Source organism: Camelus bactrianus, chromosome 7 (assembly GCF_048773025.1).
Source record: "Camelus bactrianus isolate YW-2024 breed Bactrian camel chromosome 7, ASM4877302v1, whole genome shotgun sequence".
Taxonomy (NCBI): Eukaryota; Metazoa; Chordata; class Mammalia; order Artiodactyla; family Camelidae; genus Camelus; species Camelus bactrianus.
In genome coordinates, this window is record NC_133545.1 from 22,587,232 (window position 1) to 22,609,454 (window position 22,223).

The following is a 22,223-nucleotide window of genomic DNA, read 5'->3' on the forward strand; positions in this document are numbered from 1 at the left end:
GAACATGTCATTGTCACGGGTGCATCCGTAGCTGTGGGACCACTGGGGGAGCAGCTCTGGTGGACTCGGCTCCCGTGATGGGCAGATAACTGGAGGTGGGCAGCAGCTTTCGGGGGTAGGGGCTACAGATGGTGGACAGCTCTCCAAAGCAGGAAGAGCTGGTGGAGAAGAGCAGTGGAGAGAGCAACTTTTGTAAAGTAATGACAACCTGTTGTGGAATCCTAGAATAACCTGGGGAATTTGTCGGGGGCTGACTGTTCTGCACAAGAAACTGCTCAAGATGAGGCATAATAAATCACAGGCATTAAGAAGTCAAAGAACCACTGCCTAAACATTTTCTCTACTGCTCACTGTTCCTTCAAATATTTCTAAAATACTTATGTATTACTTCCAGAATCACTTCTCATTAAATTCTAAAAATAAATTTTTTTTTCTTGTTTTAAGCAACCATATAGGTGAAAGAAGGAAAAGACTGTAGTCTAACTCAGAAGCATGCATGTGTCTGTGTGTGTGTGTGTGTCTCTGTGAGAGGGTTTGTAGGAACTAATAAGGGTGAATTGATAATACAAAGAGGAACAAGCATTCCAGGTGTCAGATGACTGTGCTCTTTTGAAAAGCACTGAAGGTGTCGCTCATTACCACGAATGGTACCTGAGTATTACCAAAAAGTTGGAGGAAACAAATATTTACAGAATTGGTAACCCTGCATCTTCCTAAGCAAAGCACACTGCTAATAATGTTAGTCAGCAGTACACCGGGGCAGATAGAAAATGATAAAATGGGTATATTAGTGATAAATAGATGACTCACAGGCATTATAAATCTATATCACTCCTTCCTTAATTTGCATTATTAAATAGATTGTATCGTATGGCAAGACCACACTATCGGAAAGAAATAATTGGAAAAATACACATACAAATATTAATATATGTATAGGTACTGCATTTCCTCAATTTGGTTATCATCTGTTGCAAAATAAATTTGATTTAATAATCATTTTTCTGGATCTAAAAGGTATTAAAGATACATAATAACTCAAAAGCAAGTTCCACTTATTTGGAAACTTCAATATGTTGGCCGTAAGTGCTTTGATCCAGGAAATGTGGGTTATATATATTGTCAGCACTCTCGCTGAAGGATAAGCAGACTGGCCAGACAGGACTGGAGGTGAGATTATAAACTAAATAGACAGTCTTCTACTGACAATCTCATTGTCAGTGTGCAATAAATAACCACCAATGTATAGTAGAGGATATGCCAGTTGTACCTTAAGAATCTTTGATTCCAGTCCAATTGTGCATCTCACTGGCTACGTGACCTGGGGTGAGCCTCCGATACATTAAGTCCCATCTTAAACAGACCCTCTGAGAGAAATAGCCCCTGGGGGTTTGCATTGGGCTTTATCACCCTGTTTTGTACTCTTTCAGCATCTCCTACTTCTCACTTATAGCCATTACAACAGTTATAATTAAATTACTTGTATAATTTTGTATTAATTACACAGTCTCGTGTGAATCTCACTCATCACTGTATTACCAGCTTCTACTTCAGTGCCTGGCATATGGCTGATGCTCCAATTATATTTATTGAGCAAATAAAATGATTTCAATCTCTAGGCACCAGTGTTTCCATAAGTAAGATGAGAACATCACATTAAAAGATCTCAGCAGAGCCCTTCTCGCCCTAAATTCTGTGATTAATTTTATTTTAATGTATCCTCTTTAAAATTTTATATCAGGGGAAATTATAGGTTTTAACTATAAATCGTTTGTCCATGTATCCAAAAACAACAGTAGGTAGAAGAATATCAGTTTGGGAAAGATCTCCTGTAGTATGAACTTTACATACGATAATTTTAGAGGTGTAAAAATTAGCTGTTGAACTAATGAAGAAAAATGGGCTAGCAGAGTGTTATCTATTGCACTGTAAGCCCCTTAAGGGGAGGGACCATGCTTTACTCATCTTTTTTATTTCTAATTTCTGGTATAGACCCTGGCACATAATCTTCATTGAATCAATAGGGGAGGTTGAGTAAATAAAACAGTAGGAAAAAAGCGAGGAAACAATGTGATGGAGAGCCTTGTAGCAGAAGCCTTGGGAATTTGAAGCAAAAACAGGACTAGATAAAGGTACTCAGGTGGGAAACATTAATGAGAATGCTTTCCAGCGTTGCAAAGACTTTCTGAATATAAAAAACAGTTTTCAAATTGTTAGTTAAAATCGTGTTTTTTATCATCTACATTTAAGACAGAGGAGGAGACCTCACGCTTGACTCCACCATGAGGCAATTTCGAAAAGCTCTTTCTATTCCTGGAATTCAGATACTAGATGCAACCATCACCGGACCTGAGAATCAGTGAAAAAGAGAGCAGCAGCCAGCACACTGAAGAGATATAACATTTTCCGAGTAGCTGAGTACCTCTTAAGGGAAGATCACTTACAAAATAAAAGTTGTTGAGCCTCTTTGTTTGTTTGTTTGTTTTTGTTTGTTTGTGTTTTTTGATAGAGTACTTCTCAGGAGTGCTCTTAGTTTATCAGAAAGAGGAGAACCATTGGTTAAAAGTGCTTTAAGAAGCTCGGATAAAGATGTTTCCCTCTCAGTGCATTGCTATTTTTCCTCCCTTTACCTGGAGAATCTTTCAGGACCGACACATTTTTCTTCCTAACTTCACATAAATATAACACTCAGTGGCTCTTTAGGACTGAAAAGCAGGATTTACTCAAGAATTTCAGGAGGACCAAAGACACGTCAGAATCGGACTCCACCATGACATTGTTGGTTTTCTTTGAGATCATGGCACCAGTCTATGCCTATGTATCGGCTCTTAACACATAACGATATGTCTTGAAAATAAAAAACAGAATGGAAAGAGCAGAAGTCAGTATTTATTTATTTATTGTTTTAGGTCTATGTAAATCCTGTCCCCACAAGCAGGTTTCAAAGAGAAGTGATCAAATCACAACGTTAAATATGAAATCTTAGGGTTGTTCATTTTGACTTTCACCAATGTTGCTGCTTCAAACCAGTGACACCCACTACTATCTTTATCAAGGAAAAAAATCAGTGAATCAATTAACTGGTTTAGTTTTGGTCTTCTCTAAACTTCTAAGGCTTGTCCTTCCAGTGCCTGAGATGAGCGGCTTGGAAGCTCCTTTTTTCTTCTTGTAGCTTGAAGATAGAAGGCTTGACCCGTGTCAATCCGTGGGTTTATCACATCAATGTACTCTAGCGCTCTGCCTAGACATGTGACCAGAACTCCAATTCATCTATTTTTTTCTTTTTTAGTTATGTATCCTGACCCAGGTTTTGTGCTCAGGTATGTACAAACCTAGTGGCAATTGCTAGGTGACTTTACCTATGTAATTTGGGTAAATGGTCAGTGGCTGTTCTTGTTGCTATGGTAACTTGCTCAGATGAAACGATGTTTCAACATGTCGGGGGTCACATGACTCTCCTGAGCAGGCCAGCTGTGCCTCTCTTCTTCATTATACTTATTACATTAAATTACAGTCATTTTTTATTTTTATATTGTGAGTTCTTGGGGGCCAGCAACTACGTCTTAATTCTTTCCTCTGTATCTAATGGAGCATAGCACCTGGTAGATTTCCTAGAAATCTATATTTGATCTACTCAACAGTCTGATTGAACATAACTCATGTGAAGCTGGCGGAGATTCTTTGAATATAGACACAAACTTATAGATACAAATTTGAGGTGCATGAGCACCCACCACAGGAAGACAATGTACCCTCTTATTTAAGGGAGAAAGAATCCCAAAGAGGTCACAGAAAATGCTATAACCTGCGTTTAAGGATTATGACTAGGGAAAAAAACACTGCCTTTCTATGCCTTAGTTGTTATGACACAGACAGGGATAAATCAACTCTGTTGCTATTTGGGGTTTATCAAATGTCTGGTAAGCAGTACAGTCGCGCTGTAATATGGATTTTGTTGAGTCTGAAGCATGAGTAGGAGAAGGAAATAAATGGGGAGAGGCTGGTGAGTTGAAAGATGGAGAGACTGAACTGTGGTATTTGAGTTAGGTAGAAATGATGCTCCACCTGAGTGCAGTTTATATTGCAGTGAATCAGTTAACAGGCTGGAGGACAAAGGTCTGTATTGATACATTTAAGTTCTTTATTCCCTGTGCAGTATCAGTGAAGAAGGCTAATAGAATGCCAACTAAGATTAGGGGAAATATTAATAATATGTAATACTTTTCCAGAGCATCTCATAAAGCCAAAGACACTCTGAGTTGGAAAGTATTTTAGAGGTCATGCAGTCTACTTTTCCCACTAATATCTCTAAACTTTTATGTTCAATACACACTTCTGCATGTTAGAAAGTGGCAGGATTAAAGCACTCAAGTTAATATCTACCATGACAAATTTGAAAAGCATGCGCTTACCCTTTTAAAAGGCAAAAAACAGTGGCAACCCATACTGTGTGTCCAACAGCCCATGCAAGCTCCCCCCTCTTCTCTGTAAAGACGGTGGGAGGATGGCAGGGCCATGTGTTCTTTTCTTGCTGATCCCATCTTTGGTCTTTGTAAGTTTCCCCAGTAATGACTCCTCCTTGTGTGACATTGTAGAATTTGTCCCCAGTCCTGGTACATATCATGGCTATCTCCAAGGGACCCATCTTGCAAGACAGCCCTGTATATCCTATAAAGTTCATTATCTCTCCCTTGAGATCTTTTCCCTAAATTGTCCAAGTATGTTGGAGGTACACCCAGTCCACAGAGGGCATGAATTCTGCTTCCAATAGCAGGTGCAGAAGAAGGCAGAAGTGTGACGGTCTATCCTTGTTGCTTCTTGTGGACACATGTTGCTCGTGGGTCCTGACCTCTGCCACCATGACGCCCTTGCTGGTCTGGATGCTGTGACAGCACAGTGGCACATAGGGCTATTTACATGTTATTATTATTATTGTTATTATTTTAAATAAAATATTTTATATTATATATTTTTATATATTATATATTTTTATTTTATGTTATTTTATAATTATATTGATATAATTATTATAACAATCATTATGATTATCATTGTTGTTATTTCCATTATTATTAGTTCACAGTCCTTTACTTCAAACCCTTGAGGTCTGATTTTTTTTTGAAGTTCTTACTATCGGATTTTTAATTAAAAGGCAATGTGGAGGTAAGTGGAGATATATAATATCCCTAGTGGGGCATAGGGAAGAATCCCATAATTAAGCAGATGAATATTTCTGCAAACATGTGAATATGCACACTTAGTTGGAATAGGTGACGACTACAGACAGCCTCTTTCTCTACTTTAGGTCAGGATTTGGCAACAATTGAGTTAGACATCTTTTGGTCTACCTTTTTGAATTTCAGAACTGCAGGTGAAGGATTGCAGATCTGTTATTATTACTGCTATTGTATCTATTATTCTTTTTTTAAATGACTGTTGTAATTTGCTATCCTGATTATTCTCTGCCTGGTTCCCAGTTTGCCACTATGTTGCTTAAGCTTGAGGTTCCTGGGATAGAACACGTTATTTTGGGTGTGACATGCTGGGCTCCAATTAGAATTGATATCTCACCCTCTTGGTGTTGATATTAATGCTTTTGTGGCCAACCCACCACACTATGATTTTCAGTCAACAAGACCTGTATTTCTTTTTTCATATGTGCTACTACATAATCTCATGTTCTCTCTTATTTTTGTGCAATTGGTTTTCAGAAAATAAATTTCTCCCAATGAAATTTAATTTTTAAGTCTTGGCTCTTTTTTCCTTGTCTGATGAGATTATTTTGGATCCTGACACTGACATCTCAGTATCCGCTATTGCCATTCATCAGATGTAAGTTTGATCAGCATGTCTTAATCCAATTTGGTGAGAAAAATATTGAAAAGGACAGTGCCAAGGGCAGAGTTAATGTTGCTCATTAGTGAATATTAGTCAACACTATTTGGGATAGTCATTCAACCAATTAAAATCCATCAAACTGTATGACAATTTACATTTCCATCTTTGTCTCTAAGACTATCAAGATCTTTGTCCGAAGTCTTGTTAAAATCCTCATTCATTCTGCCAACAGAAACCCAGAGCATGTACTATAGAAGCCTGGAAAAAGAAGGAATTAAGGTGGATCTCACTTCATTTAGTCTTCATGAACCCATGTTCCCTCTTAGTGGTTGCTTTTTCTCTCTCAAATTCCTCACAAAAATCTGTACGATAATCTGTCCCTCGGATTATCAAATCTATATTCTTTGGTCTAGACATAACAACATATTCTTTCTTTCCACATTTGAAGACTAGAACATATGCTCATCTCAGTGTTTACAGCACTAATTCTGCTCTCCATAGATTCTCAAAGATTATTGAAAATGATTAAATGCGAAATATCCTTGGCATTCTGCTATATGTTAAAGATGAACATATAATTTATCATCCAAATGAAGATGTTTTTAAAAGAGAAAGGAGGCCTATTAATAAGTATGCCAGAAAGTCAGGCATATACTAGGACCATCGTAGGCAAACCAGAATGTTCACCAATAAATGAACATGGCTGAGGGTCTTCAATTCATTCGGAGTTAGGAAGTGTCTGTTACAATCTCCTCACCTGGCAAGCTTCATGCCAGTGTTGGCTCTAACCGTTTTTTTTTTTTTGGGGGGGGGGGAGGTAATTAGGTTTATTTATTTATTTTATTTTTAATGCAGGTACTGGGGATTGAATCCAGAACCTTGTGCATGCTGAATGCATGCTCTACCACTGATTTTTTTTTTAATGGAGGTAACGGGGAATGAACCATGAACCCAGGACCTCATGCATGTTAAGCATGCAGTCTACCACTGAGATATAACCCCCCAACCACAGCCCTAACCATCTTTAATCAACACTTGTCCAGGACAGAAGAGAATGGGAAGCAGAGACTCTCCAAACTAAACATTCACAAATCATTCCCTCTGTGAGGAACAAAGATGTTTGCCTTTCCAGCCCTTCCCTGATCTGAATGGCCTGTGAAAAAAAGAGGAGGAGGAAGAAGATGAAAAGGAGAATATATTTCCTGCCATATATTTTTCTCAAGCCTTTGTTTATTATGTACTTTAGCTTTTCCAACTCTGTATTTTACAAATATTTTCCTCTTTACTATGTGTACTTCTATCATGAGCACAAATTCTCATAAAATTTGATGTCATCACAGATTCCTACTGATCTCTTTAGATATGCCTTCCCATCCTTTTCTTTTAAAAAAATTATTTGTAGAAGAAAAACTGAGAGTTCTTTTTGAATAGCCTAATAAATCTCCTGAGCTTTTTTCATTCCAGAACCTCAGCTATGGTTGCATCCTTTCCTTTACTGGGACTCCCTGAATGCTCCCTTCCTGACTTCTATACCTCTGATTAAACTTAACGTTCCTCTCCCTAGCTCTCATGAGTCTTAAGATGTCATAGACCCGTTTTCCTATGGTTTTTGTCATTTTCACACCCCCAATCTACTTGATGGCCAGAATTTATTTGAAAAGTAGCAGTTTTCTTCATTGCTTATTCTATCTTCAGCATAATTTACACATTTCTATTTAAAGATCCCTTTTCAGTTTTATTTTCCTTTCAGCTTTCCAATCCCTGGAGAAACTAAAAGAACCCAAAGAACTGGTTCCAAAATATAAATTTAGAGTAATTTGGAAAGTCTTAAGGTATTTATTGTGAAATAAAAACCAAGGAGAGTAGGAATATGGACATGGCATTTTAACAGTCAATGACCAGGTCTTTCCAGTGATCTATCAAAACATATGCTTTGTGTACAGAACTGTGGAATCATTATAAATTGGAGATGGGGCAGAAATCAGCCCACTATGAAGATATAGGAACTTTCCCTCATTCAAATGGCATATACTGATTTGAAACAAGTTGCTAACGAGCTCTGTTTTTGTTCTTCTATTTCTATGGGGGGATTTTAAGTCTGCTCTCTTGGAAGGAGTAGTGTGTCAGGAACCATTCTGGTGGCCCTGTCTTCCCATTTCATTAGCTTCCTGCTCAACAAGAATGATGCCTAACCAGATAAGTGAGGCGAGTGAAACAGTCATAGCCACCAAGCTGCAGGGCAGAGGCACTAGGAGGAAAAGCTGGCACGTGGACTACCTGTTCTGAGGCTCTGCAGGTGCTTGGTTTCTCTTTCCTTGTGGCCATGGATGAAGCAGGGTCGGCTTGGGTCAGTCGACCATTGTCCTGTGATGCGTCAGCGTCCCGCGGGTCCCTGAAGCTCTGTTTAGGGAACGGTTTGGGGAATCTCAATGTATTCTTCAATCTGGTCTTTACAAAGATGCTTTTAAAACCTGATTTTTAAAAATAGTTGGTACTGACCTTTGTATACTTTACTGGACAGAACCTAGGAAATGATGAGGGTTAAGGGAAAATTTAGACAGAAAAGTGGACCTTGAACTCCCTCTACAATTGTCAGAGGGAGCACTTGGCGTGTTCTTTAGAGGAGTAATATTTTCATATACTTTTGTTAATTCCCTCCTGGGGCTTTAACCAGAAGTTTTGGCAGCCTGATTAGTCGAGGGCATTTTCCGAAAAAAGAATAATTATGGAGGGGTAATTGCACTAAAAGTAATTAAAACATTATTCAGCCATACTGATTTTCATATTGTAGCAGTGTTGCGTTACTAGGCAGGCAGATGAATGGACTTCAATAAAAAGTCTAGAAACGTATTCAAACACCTGTAGTCATTTAGTATGTAATAGTGGTGGTATTTCAAATTAGTGGGACACAATATGAATTATTCAAAATATAGTGTTGGGACAAATTTGGAAACATTTGAATTTAAGTTCATTTTTATTGTATTCGGCAAAACAATGTTCATCTGTAGGGAGTTAATCTCTAGAGTTTGTAGGGAGTAGCAGGGAGTTAATCTCTAGAGTTTATTGAGTACTTATTACATGCCAGGCACTAAGCCATGTACTTTACATGGATTATCCCACTTACTACTTTTATGCGTCCTACCAGGTAGATGCTAATGTTAGTCCTATTTTATGATGAGGAAATTAAAGCACAGATCAGATGACCACTGAGATCAGGGGAGGCAAATTAGGGTACAGGGTTAAGGTGAGGGTTAGGAATAGCTTCCAACCTGTAAGCCCAAAGCTCATTCCACCTGAAAGAACTAGATGAGACCACTGGTAAATGTGTACATATAGTTGTAGCACAGAGGAGACCTTTCCAAACTTGACACCAAGAACAAAAACCATGACGGAAAATATTTACATAAACATTTAAAGTCTCCTATATGTCAGAAAATATGATGAATGGAAAAAAACAAGTCAATGATATTTTAAATATGTATGACACAGGATGGATTAATATATTTAATATGAAGACGGCTCTTTGGAAAAAATGCTTCAGGAAAATACAACGGACCCTAGACTTGAAGGCAATACACAAAAGAAATGCAAGTAGCCCAAAACATGAAAAATGATCAGTCTTATCAGTGACCAAGTAAATGCGAGTAAAACCAAGGATATTAATTCACTTTATTTGAAATAGGGGTAATTTGAAGACCAAACTTTCGAACTTTAGAAAATTTACTAAAAGTAATAGAATTTCATGCAACTTTTAAAATAATGTTTTAAGATTATCATGAAATGGCAGATACACAACATGTTGACAAGTAAAAAGAAAGTATTAGGGTCCCAGTTTTATTCATAAACAAAGCACAGATGTACGAAAGAGTAAAGCCTTGTATGTAATACACTAAACTGTTGAAAGTGGTCATCTCTAAGTGAAAGGTTTAAGGTTGAATATTTCTCTTTTAAAAAAAAATTACTCCTATTTTCCAAATATTCTGTAATGTACCTCTGTCACATTTGTATTCGGGGGGGGATAGATATATATATATATAAAATATATATATTATACACACACACACTTTGTGAACTAAGGACTGAAATCCAGGGCCACCTCGGAGTGTCATTTTCCTTTCCTAGTTATTTTTAGCTTACAAAACTCAATCACATATACCTTCTCCTTTAACAGGAGTGCTACCCCAGGGAGGTTCCCATGACCATCTGTAACAGGTTAATTTTCTATTCCACAGATTTGGGGAGTAAAAGAATTATTTTCCAAAAAATTCATTATTGGAATTCCTGGTCCTTTTTCGTTACTTAAATGTATTCCTCCCCTCCAGTTCATTGGATGACTCCATCATCCATGACTCCCCTTTTACAGAGAACCACGGTATTTTACGACGGCTGATCCAGAAGGCAGCCTTCACACAAAGATGTGGAGTAACCCAGAGTCATGGTATTCACCGTGACCCAGGTTTGAAGCATCGAACAGACTGTGGACAGAGCTAACAGGTGACATGTATGCTTCAGACGTATCAACCCTGAGCTTCCTGGGTGAGATGATGCTGACTGACTTTCCGAGTCTCCTCTCTGCTCGTCCAGTCCTGCTCATTGGTTCCAGCCACTGGTTCCTTGTCCTTTACAATTGATTTTACTTCCTTCCTCATGTCGAAGGCCAGCCCATTCTCTTTATATTCTCTCTGGGCCCTGGTGAGGAGTGCCTTTTCCTTTCTGGAATCCATTCACCACGTTTAACTTCTGTTAGGAATGGCCTTCTAGAAGTGACTCGGTGAGCCGAAACTCAGCCTCGGGACCTTGAACTGCCATCAGATGTTGTGGTCCCAGCCACGTTAGACCATCAAGCCAATTGCTTCCTGCCTGCTTCTCTTCATTCCCCCCACCTCCTCCTTTTGAACTCATGGGCCTCTTAAAAGTGCTAGTTCCATTAAACTCTTTCTCAGCACAGTTCTAGCCTCTAGGTCATCAGCTTCGGGCTATTGTTTCTTCTTAAAAAAATAAGTATAATCATTAGCATCTCTTTACTTCATTTCAGTTCATTGTTTCCTGTCTGAGAGAGAACAGACCTACCAGGAGGATCAGGGTGGAGCCCCCCCCCCCCCCCCCCCCCCCCCCCCCCCCGCCGCCGCCGCCGCCGCCGCCTCCCCGCCTCCCCGCCTCCCCGCCTCCCCGCCTCCCCGCCTCGGCCTTCCTTCCTGAACTGGCTTTGCCACCCCATGTGGGGGCTTCTGCTGGTTCTTCCCATAGCGCCCCATTGTGGGCTGGACGGCCAGTTCACTAATTAGATGGCTACATTCAAGGATTCCAACGGATTCCCTGCTCAGCCATACTGCGTTACGTGTACACATGCGTATCAATTTTATTGAATTTATGATATTTTCACTATTAGGCTAAGCGAACATTTCCCCCCCTACCACTAGTGGTCTTCTGGTCTGCGGAGCTCAGGAATTCTGAAATTCACAGATGCTAAAGGTGATTGAAGCCTGGAACTATTATCCATGCTCTCTGATATAAATTTTTATGTTCTTAAAAACATTAATTGCCCCAATAATCAGTAAATGTTAGAAATTTATACTTAAAATTCTACTAATACAATGCAGTTATCTTGTTTATAAGGAATTGTATGGAACATTATTTTGAAAAAAAAAATAGTTTTACTGCTAAGAAATTATTTCCATGCCACTGGTCTAGTTAATGTCAAGCAAGCATTTTAGGCTTATTTTTTATTTTCCAAAAGATTATTTTTGTGTGTATAGACTCAGCCTGATTCGATCTATGTGGTTCTGTATTAACTATTCGATGTCTCATTTTCCTTACCTAAAAAAAAAAAAAAGAAATGAGGATAGTACCTCATGGATCTGTCTTGAAGAGTAAATATTGTAGCACTCTGTGAATAAAAATTGCTGTGTGAACATCTCTAAATCATAGCCATTGAACTGTGTGCATAAGTGCTTTTCATTTGGGTTCCTTGCTAATGCATTAATCTGTTGGCAAAGGTTAGACCTTGCCACCAATGTCAGATGTGGATGAATTTTTTTTCTTAAGTACACATTGCCTTCAAAGGCAATGCTAAGAGATGAGAAACAGCCCTTTTTTATTTTTATTTTTTTAATTTTTAACAGGAAACACAGTTTGTCTGTGAAAACAAGCATGTCTCAAAACCAAAGATCTCACCCCTCCCCCAGTCCCAGCAGCTACCTAGGACCCCTTCTCACGGCTGCTGTTATGCCTGGTGGGCTCTGCCTCCAAGGTGGTGCCATGACATGACATACCAACGGGGATGCCAACAGATGCCCCAGGAGATCGAGGCTGGCCTCCGTGCCCATCCTTCACATTCCTCACTGTTGTGAGCACCAGAAGAGAACGAGCTTTGGGCCTAGTCCCTCAGGGACTCCCTCTGATTATCATGGCCATCATTAGCCTTCTATCACTCTCCAAATCCTCAAAACATTAACATGAAATGCCCCTTGGTGTTATTTTATGGTTATTATTTCTAGTTTACATTTTGTAATCCCAACCTCCCTCCCAAAAAGAAAACCAACACTAAGAGTTCAGTGGACAGTCCCTTGACTTTGACAACTGGCAAACTAGGGTACCTTTTAGTATCGATGTTACAGTGCCATGGAGAAACGGCTGAACACAATATTTATTTTCTGCAGTAGGAGAGAGTACCAAGGTTAGCCCATTTTCTGTGCATTTCTTTAAATATAGTTAGCCTGGAAGGTGATTTTAATGCTATGTTACTCTCTGGTGCCATGCTTTGGAAACATATTTAGCTTGGGATTCAGTTAAACTCCATGTGGATGGTTCTGATAAATCCTATTGTGACTGAGCAAAAGAAAGTGTCGTCTTCAGATTTGTACCAGTTATTTAGTTTCTGTTATCTGTGCATTTTGGGTATTATTTGACAAATTAAAATAATACCACCATTCAAATGCCTAATATATATTTGCAATAAGGTATATATTTGCAGAAAATGTTGTATCATGTGATCATATATAGTTAGTGTATCAGTCAGGGATAACTCTGGCTCAAGATGAGTAACCAGTAACTGAGACCAAGAAGGCTGAGATGTTTAAAATCTTCCATTTTATTTCATTGGATTATGGGACGCAGCTGGGATCTATTCTCATAGGATAGATGGGTAGTGAATTTAGCAGTACAGAACTCAGCCAGATGTTCTAATAGACTGAGCTCCAAATATAATAATGTTGAATAAATGAGTGAATGCACATTAAGAGCAGAGGATATTCTAATTGTCTTTATGAGAATATGAAAGTTAGGAAAAGCACATTTAACAGAATCAATATTTTGCTGGAAAAATACAGTCTACGTTTCACCCCCTCTTTTTCATGTCTCCCTTACTTGTCCTTTCCTTCCCTCATTTTCTCAGTTCTGTTTCTCCAGGTCACTTCCTGTGTTTGCCAGAGCCAGTCCCTCCCTCCTGTCAATGATAATTAGCATCCATTCCCTGTGGCTCTTTCTGGATTTTTTTTTTTTTAACCGAAGAGTCATTTTTTTTCTTTAACATTTCCTACTGATTTAATTTTCACTCCTGTTTTAAATTCTTCATTAACTTTGATTAAGCTTTCCCAGGGCTTAAATACCTGGAAAACTCTTGGAAACTTAATCATTTGATTTGCCTTCTCAGCTTTCCTAGTTTTGCCTAGTTTTAAGGCTGTTAAACCTAAAATCGGTGCCTAGGAGATGGTGTGATCACAGAGGGGAAATGAAATGATGACATTGTTAGTGAAAGTTTAATGATGAGTTTCACTGGAAAAAATCTCACACTTCAGTGTTCTTTGTGCGTCATGCTGATAAGCAGCTAATAATTTTAAATGCTTTCATTTTAGATTTAATTTATTGAAAACACTTATAGTTTTCAAGTCCACATAAATACTGGTTACAAGTTCACCCAGTCTAGAAGAAAATTAACCTTACATTGTCCTTTGTAAATTTTGTAGCTTTCCTCAGCAAGTCTCTTTGATTTTAATTCTGTAGACCATTAATTATTTTCTTAAACCTACCATAATTATTCTGATTAAGAATGTGGAGTCTGGAGGTTGATTTAAGCACAAAGTATTCCCTTTTTTTTTTTTTTAATTCTAGAATCTGAAGCCAAGAAAGATTAAATTTACAGAACTGGATAATAGCAAAGCCAGATCAGAACCCAGGGATTTGGCTGTTTTGGCGGGGCGGGGTGGAGTGGTCTGCCTAAACACCGCTCACCAGGGACATTCACTATAACCATATACCATATTGTCATGCCGGTTCGTCTGAAAATCACCCTTGTCAACTCAAGTCTAGATGCATAGGAAGGATTGGAATACACATATATGTACCTGCTTAGGGCTCTGGTTATTATTAGAAATGATTATAGAGAGAGTTCACTTTAATTGAAATGGATGGGATTTTCCCTTGACTTTAGAGGAAGTTGTAACCTTCTCACGATCCTGCTATGTGAACTCTAGGACTATTCCTTGTGACTTTTAAATCTAGCAGTTGTTGACAGTCTGTGTTGTAAGATCTACTGGGGATCATCAAAGGATATAGTTTGCATCATCTGAGATAGTCGTAGGTCCAATTATTTGCCCTTCTTTCCCACAATGGATATTAGCAAGATAAGCGCTGTTCCCGCTGCTGAGGAAGATAAACAGAAATACAGGCTGCTCTTTGATTAGAAAGCAAACAACCCTACTGAACTGAGCTATATTAAAATAAATACCAAGAGTATTCATGGTATTCTAGTTACAGATTTTTATTTGACTTTGTGTTTATTTGAGGTTTCCATATGCAACATAATCCTTTTTTATTGCAAGCCATAGAGGCAGCTGAAGAGTGAACTGCTTTGATACGAATAAGTAGATTCTGCCATAAGATGTCTGCTTTTAGGAACTGTGATTCTTGTCCGTATAATCATTGTAATTGTCTCCTTATTTCTGTTAAAGGAATTACCTTGTTTAATATAATTTGAGATGAAATTAGTTATTCGATGCCGTTAGAAAATAGTTTTATCTTCTTTTTGAGATTTTGGTCAGATAAGTGATTTGAATGACTTTCACCTTCATTGAAAAACTTATTTTGGTCAGGCTCACACCTTCACCTCCTGTACAGACCCCCCATCATGGGGGGATTGTAAAAGGTGACAGTAGAGATGAATGTAATAAAACCACACTGACATCACTTGTGTCCCTCGACTTTTTAAACCTTGTGATCCTTATGCATTTTGGAGAATCCTCCCTACAATGGACAAGTCTCTGTTCCTCAGGGCGTCCTTATTATCCTTCAGGGTCCCCACTGCATTGCAGGTGAGGTCAGTGTTCCTCTGAGTCATTACTAGCTAGGATGCACGTGTCACTAAGGAGATGCATGTGTCCCTAAGGAGATGCATGCATCACTAAGGAGAACTGTTCTTCAAAGCTAAAGTGATTCCCAACCTTGGGAAGAGGAGATACATAGGATTGATCTTAAACCTATAAAATAAAGAATGTAATCCCTCCTACGTGGCTCTTCCTCCTTTGTCTCCATCATCATGTCTAGATATTCACCCTTGGGATCCACATTTTTATACAGAGATGAGGATATTATGACTTATTTGAATATGAAATGCACCAAGCTAACGTGTCTTCTAAAAGCCTGAGGCTGTCTTCCCACAACCATTTTGTAAGTAATTTGCAAATGAAGGCCTCAAATTATATTGTCACTGTGGGGATAACCCAAGAATAATAGATAACAACAATAACCACTTTAGTAACTATGGTGGGAATTCAGCGTTTTCCTGTATCTTCTTTTGAAGGATTGCATCATCTTAATAATCAGGCTAGGAACATTACAATCATTGTTAATTTAAAAGTACTGTTTAAACCACAGTAATTTTTCCTGTTTCGGATATTATTTGTATCTTTGATATAATGGAGTTTCAGAATACCTAACCTGTTGTAATCAAACAAACAAATCCATCCCAGATCCAGAAGCATAATTGCATGTAGTCATCTGAGAAAATGACCAGATTGGGATTTTGATTTGGGGTCTTCAGCTATTGAATCTGTTCTGTCAGACAGTCCCATCATTTCTGCCTTTCTATTCTTTTTTTAATTAAAACAAAATTGGAAGCCTTTTATTTTTCTTTCTTTATTTTTTTTAATGGAGATACTGGGGGTTGAACTTAGGGCTTCGTGAATGCTAACCGTGCACTCTACGACTGAGCTATTTCCCTCCCCCACCCTTCTATTTAAAGCTGTGACAGGAACCACATAAAGGAAGCACTGCAGAATGCAGAGCAGTCAAGGGTGGTACCACCTGAAATGATGGATTCAGACATTGGACAGATATTTTGGAACAGCAACTGGGCGCCAGGCAGCTACCCTAGGCATGAAGTATTAGAAAGAAGCAAAGTCGAGCTCTTATTGTCCTTATGAAAACCAGATAAACAGGGAATATAAATAATGAAAAATCACATCAAGAATAGGATATTTCCAAGTATGATGAGTGATATGGGAGAAGAGAAGAACACAAGAGTACAGTCAGAGCTCCTCACTGACATTTGCAGAGGAAGACAGTGTCTTTGAAGTTTGGCCTGAGGTCATACTGTCTTAGCAGAGCCTTTCTGTCGGAGGAAGCAGCATGTTTAAAGAAACGATACAGAAAACCCTTTCTGTAGCAAGCAGGTGTAGTGAGTTCAGAGAAGCAGGCTCCTGGTGAAATAAATGGCAGATGGGGTAAATGATCCCACTTAAGAGGTAGCCAGAATCCAAATTACTCAGGGCTTTGGAAGTGCTAGCAAAGATTTTGAATTTTTTTCCCCAATGGGACACCGTTGAGAATTTTTCAGTAAGGGAATAACATGATTTTGGTTTTAAGAAATTGACTTTGCTATGAGAAGAATTAGAAATGAATTAGAAATGAATTAGAAAACAGTGAAGCTGGAAAAGGATGAGGGATTTTAGAATCAGGTTTTTTGGCTCACTTGTGTGATAATGGCGACTTGACTTAGAGTGGTAGCAAATGAAGACAGACGTGAGTGGACAAATTCAAAGGATATTTTTGCAGGCAAAGCTGACCTCTTGGAAAATGTGGAAGGTGACAAAGAGAATATTCAGTGAGAGCTTCCAGGTTCTTGATGTAAGCCACAGTGGATGGTATCGCCAGATGCTAAGATGCAAGCCATTTGGGGTGGAGGAGAGAGAGATCAATAGTTCAGTTCTGCACATGTTGAATTTGAGATGGCTGTGAAATATCTGAGGGAGAACATCAAGGGCATAGTCAAATATGTGAATCTGAAATTTGAAGAGAGGAATGAGTTGAGTTAGAAATTTTACTATTTTATTCGAATTTTTAGTTGCAGCAATAAAGCCAAATACAGCTAATTCACTCAAAAAAAATAATAAAGATTTATTAAAGGACATAGGTAAGTTCACAGACTTTCCAGGAGTATCCATTGGGAGCAAGCCCTTTGCAAAGTCACCCCACAGAAGTCATCTAAGAATGACAGCAACGTTTCCACCTGTGGGCAAAGTTAAAGTAGCTTACAGTACAGATAGCACCAGCCCCCTGCACTGCATTCAGGGGAGCGAGCAGTGTTTCTCTTCCTCTAAAGAGTGTGGTTTCAGGAGATGTAAGATTAAAGAAGGATGAAGGAAGAATTAACATTAATAATATTAGCAATGATAGAAACTAACAAGTGTAGAATCCTTGCTATGTGCCAGGTATAAGGTCAAATACTTTACATGGGTTATATCATGTCATCCCCCCCTTCCCACCCCCTGCCACACAACCCCAGAGAGAGAAATCATTGCTATCCCCATTTACAGATAAGGAAGTTTAAAAAAGATCGCAGATCTAGTATGTAGCTGAACTGGGACTCCAACTTACATAAGACCCCAGAACTCATTTTCTTAAGCATGGTGGGTATTAGCATACAACCGAGAAGCCATGGAAGGTAAGAACTGGGAAGTGTCCCCCTGTTAGGCAACAAGGATGCAATCGGTAACCTTTGAAAGGGAAGTTTCAGTACTAAGGGAGGGAAAAAACTAGAGGACTAGAGAGTAAAGGAAGATGGGGTAGTAGTGGAGAAACCCCTCTAGGTAACTTGCAAAAACTTTGAGAAGTAGAAAGATAAGGTAGTAGCTAAAGAAAGATCGGATATCAAAGGAGGATACTGTATCCTTCCTTCTTCCTTCCCTCCCTTCCTTTCCTTCTTCCTTCCCTCATTCCTCCTTCCTCCCCCTCATCATCTCTTCCTTCCCAAGTCAAAATGTGAACTAATAAATATGTGAAGCCTTCATAATGGAGGAGAGGTTAAGGAAGCAGTAAAGGATGTGATGACCCATGAAGACAGGTTCCCTAGTGTGTGGAAGAGGTCATGACCAGAGTGAGTAGAGTTGAGTTTGACCTTTAACGGAACAGATGCTTCCCCTATATTAGCTAGAGAAACAGAGATGGAGGGGTGGGTAAGAGATATTGAAAATTCAGTTGTAGACTAAAACCAGGGGCTACACTTTAAGACTTTTTTTTTCCAGTGAAGTATGGGATAAGATCATCAGCTGAGGCAAGTGGAAGTTGCGGACAGTTGGAGATTTAGTAGAGGGGAGAAGACAGGCAATATCTGTCAAGTTCAAATAAGAGACAGCCGGCTGGCAGAGAAATGGATTGAGGTTTCCAGGTAGTGTTAATGATCATGAAATAGAAGTCATACTAGTAAGAAAATTTGCATTATCCCTCTCAATCTGCAAAGACATTTTAAAGCTACTATGCTGGATAGAGGGTGGAGAATGGATGGGGGACTGAATAAGGCTGTCAGAAGAGAGGTATCAATTTTCTCACAGAGAATAATTATTTCCTTTGGGAAAATGGTTATCTATTGTGACATTGTCTGGGCTTGATTCTGTGGACCCAGGTCATGACTCCCATTGTACAGAACATACGGTTCAGGCACTGCAATAGATGCTCCCAGTTGAATGGCAACAACAGAAACATGCAGGTAATTCTAGTCGAATATACAAAATACGTCTCACTGGAGAGGGCTGGGTGAGCTTTCTTTCTGAATTTCTTCCCTCATTTACTTTATGATCCATTTACCTGCATACACCCGTGAGCCAATCATCCAGGCTAGTTTCCTCAGCACTTTGAGGAATTCACTCACTTTAAACGTACAGAGGCATATTTTAAAGGCACATTAGGTATTTGGTACTCAGTATAATGTAAACATATGGTTAAATAAATAGGGCCAGTTAATACCCTCAGAGGAAGAAGAATAAGAAAAATAAGTGAATGTTTCCATTGGGTTTTTTTCCTTTCCCCAGGATAATTAAGCAAGACATTTTGCCTTGATTTAAGTGTTTAGCATCAGAAAAAGATCGCTATAAAATACCTGTGAAACTGAAAATACTTGCAAAATCTGTTCACATTTGCGTTTACCAAGGATCATCATCGGTGCATAAGGCTTTCTTTAACAACCAGCTGTTTGTCTTGAGAACTGCATGTTAAACTGAAATAATTCACTGTGTTACCAATTTTTCTTTCTCCACTGTGGGAGTTAGAAGGCACTTGGATATTGGCTGTAACATATCATACTTGGATAGTATACACAATGTTGCAGGATAAGGAAGATTCAGGCAACAGTCTACTCCAAATGAAGTAGCAGCTATACACAGAAAACCAGTAATTTCCCTGAGATTTTGATTGAATAGACTAATTTTCGAAAGGAGAAAGGCTACCCTCCTTTGCAGCATGTCTTAGCTGCTTGGGGAAATATCATCTCTGTCCATGGGAAACACTGCCATATGGCCATGGCATCAGGCATTTTTAATCTTTGAAAATTAGATCTTAAAGTAGAAAAACCAAGGGATGATGTGAATTCTCACACTTTGCCTACATTCCTTCCCAAAACTGAATCAGATTATGATGAAAAAAAGAACGCTTATTGGTGAAGCATGAGGCCGCTATTAATATAATTGGAATGATTTATTATTAAAATTTTTTAATGCACAACATAAAATATATATTAGTATTGAACTTTATTCTTAAAATATTATTATTTATTCTAAAAATAAAGTTCAATCTGATTTATTCTCAGTTAGCCCTTATGGAAAAGTTTTGGAATTATAACACTGTTCCAAGATACCACCTAATGTAAGATTCACAATCGACTTAGTAGGCATATTTCTGGAAAAAAACAAAACTACATTAAATGCATATCATGTTTTTGAACCAATCTCACTTTCGATAAATTCATTTAAATGATTTCATTTGATTTGATTCTTCTGTGTCATAACCAACATTTGAGTCTAAGCCTTCATCATATTCATGGTCTACCTATTCTACACGACGTTTGCCCTTTGGCAGCACAGTAACTAGCTGCTTTCCAAAACCCATGCTTATGATCATGACCTCTTTGCTTGCCTTAGGATTGATGGAATAATTTTTAAACATATCTAAGAATCCCAGGTTTTGTTTGCATTTCCTATTTGGTTGAATTCACAGTTTCAATTTTTCCATAACAGAAGTATGCATTGCTGGATATTAAACAGTCTGTCTTGAATATCGGCCAGAAGTTTTTGATAGTTACTGAGTTTTAGTCTCTAATGAAAAACTTCATGGGTGTCTAGAATTTCTCTTAGTGTTTTAAATCCTCTGATATAGTCCAATATATTAGACAATTTCTATGGTCTTTATTCTTCATGTGTATTGTGATGTTTCATTTGAATAACTATACATAGACATAGACATAGACAAATATATATACATATACACATATACATACAGCTTTATTTGCATGTGTATATCTTCTTTCTTAGAAATTACAAAGCACTTGATTTTGAACTTCAAATATGAGGGGGCATTGATTCCTCTCCAGTGATTCATTGCCTCAAACAATATTAAAAATAATGATAGGTTGTTTCCATGTCTTGGCTATTGTGAATAGTGCTGCTATGAGCATTGTGGTATGTGTATCTTTTTGAATTAAGTTCCCTCTGGATATACGCCCAGGAGTGGGATTGCTGGGTCATATGGTAGGTCTGTTTTTAGTCTTTTGAGGAATCTCCATACTGTTTTCCATAAACTACTGCACCAAACTATATTCCCACCAGCAGTGTAGGAGGGTTCCCTTTTCTCCACATCCTCTCCAGCATTTATCATTCATGGACTTTTGAATGATGGCCATTTTGACTGGTGTGAGGTGATACCTCATTATAGTTTTGATTTGCATTTCTCTGATAATTAGTGATATTGAGCATTTTTTCACGTGCTTACTGGCCATTTGTATGTCTTCATTAGAGAGTTGCTTGTGTAGGTCTTCTGCCCATTTTTGGATTGGGTTGTTTGTTTTTTATTATTAAGTTGCATGAGCTGCTTATATATTTTGGAGATTAAGCCCTTGTCAGTCTCATCTAAATGTCCATCGACATGTCCAACCTGAATGTCCATCAACAGGTAACTGAATAAAGAAGCTGTGGTGTATTTATACAATGGAAAACTACTCAGCCATAAACAGAGTAAAATAATGCCATTTGCAGCAACATAGAAGGACCTGGGGATTGTCATTCTAAGTGAAGCAGCCAGAAATTTAAAAAGAAATTGAAGTTCAATCATGTGTGGTGCTACCAGTGAGAACACCTTCACTGTGATAACCATGGATGAGGATAAATAACTTCAGTACAAAGCCAAATTGTGCCAGTTTCTCCTAGTAGCAATTGTCAGACACATACTGATTTAAGAAATGTTCTTTTGTGGGAAATGTGTGCCTTAGACAACAACACTATAGTAATAACGAAGAGCTACCATTTATTCAGTGCTTTCTATATGTGGCAGATAGCGTTAGTGCCTGCCCAGTGTCCACTCTTCATGTCCATTTTAATACAGTCCAGTTTGCCTTTGACGTAGCAATGTGCTCACCTAACCTCCTGCTAGAGGTGGTCCTGTGGCTGTCCTGACCGCTGAGGTACAGCTAGGAGTCAGAAGGTTAAAGTCTGGCGAAGATTTTTTTTCCTCCATAGAAAAAGGAACAATTTTGCCACAAGAGAAATATATCCCAGTTCCTTGACCAGATCTTGGATTCTCTTGCCTTTGTGCCTCAGCTTCTGCCATATATTCTGTTCATTTCACCTTCCCAAACTCCACCTACCTTTCTGTCCCGGTTGCAGAATCTCAAGTTCTGGTGGAGAAGGGCCTGGTGAACAAACGACCATGGCTGGTTTTTTGTGTTTTTGTTTTTTTAACCAAATCAATCATCTTGCTAAACTTTATTTTTTTCTCACCAGCAAATAGAGATTAAAACCATCTACTTGAAAAGAAACGGGGGATTAAATGGAATGATGTCTGAAAGCTGCCTTTCATGGCACCTGGCACCAAACAGCAGCTTCCCGAAGATGGAAGGGATCATGCTC

The 22,223-nt window shown here is 38.5% G+C and overlaps 1 protein-coding gene across 4 annotated transcripts in view; it reads left to right on the forward strand.

The window, feature by feature from the left end:
* Window positions 1–22,223, forward strand: part of GRM8 (glutamate metabotropic receptor 8) — a 678,033-nt gene that overhangs the window by 494,073 nt on the left and 161,737 nt on the right. Inside the window, exon 8 of one of the 4 annotated variants that reach the window (XM_074367137.1) lies at window positions 2,251–2,785. The exons of the other annotated variants lie outside the window; for them this stretch is intronic. Within the exon in view, the coding sequence (XP_074223238.1) occupies window positions 2,251–2,363 (113 nt within the window). The 3' untranslated portion in view covers window positions 2,364–2,785. Of the gene's footprint in view, window positions 1–2,250; window positions 2,786–22,223 lie in introns of those variants that run through there. 4 annotated transcript variants of the gene reach the window in all.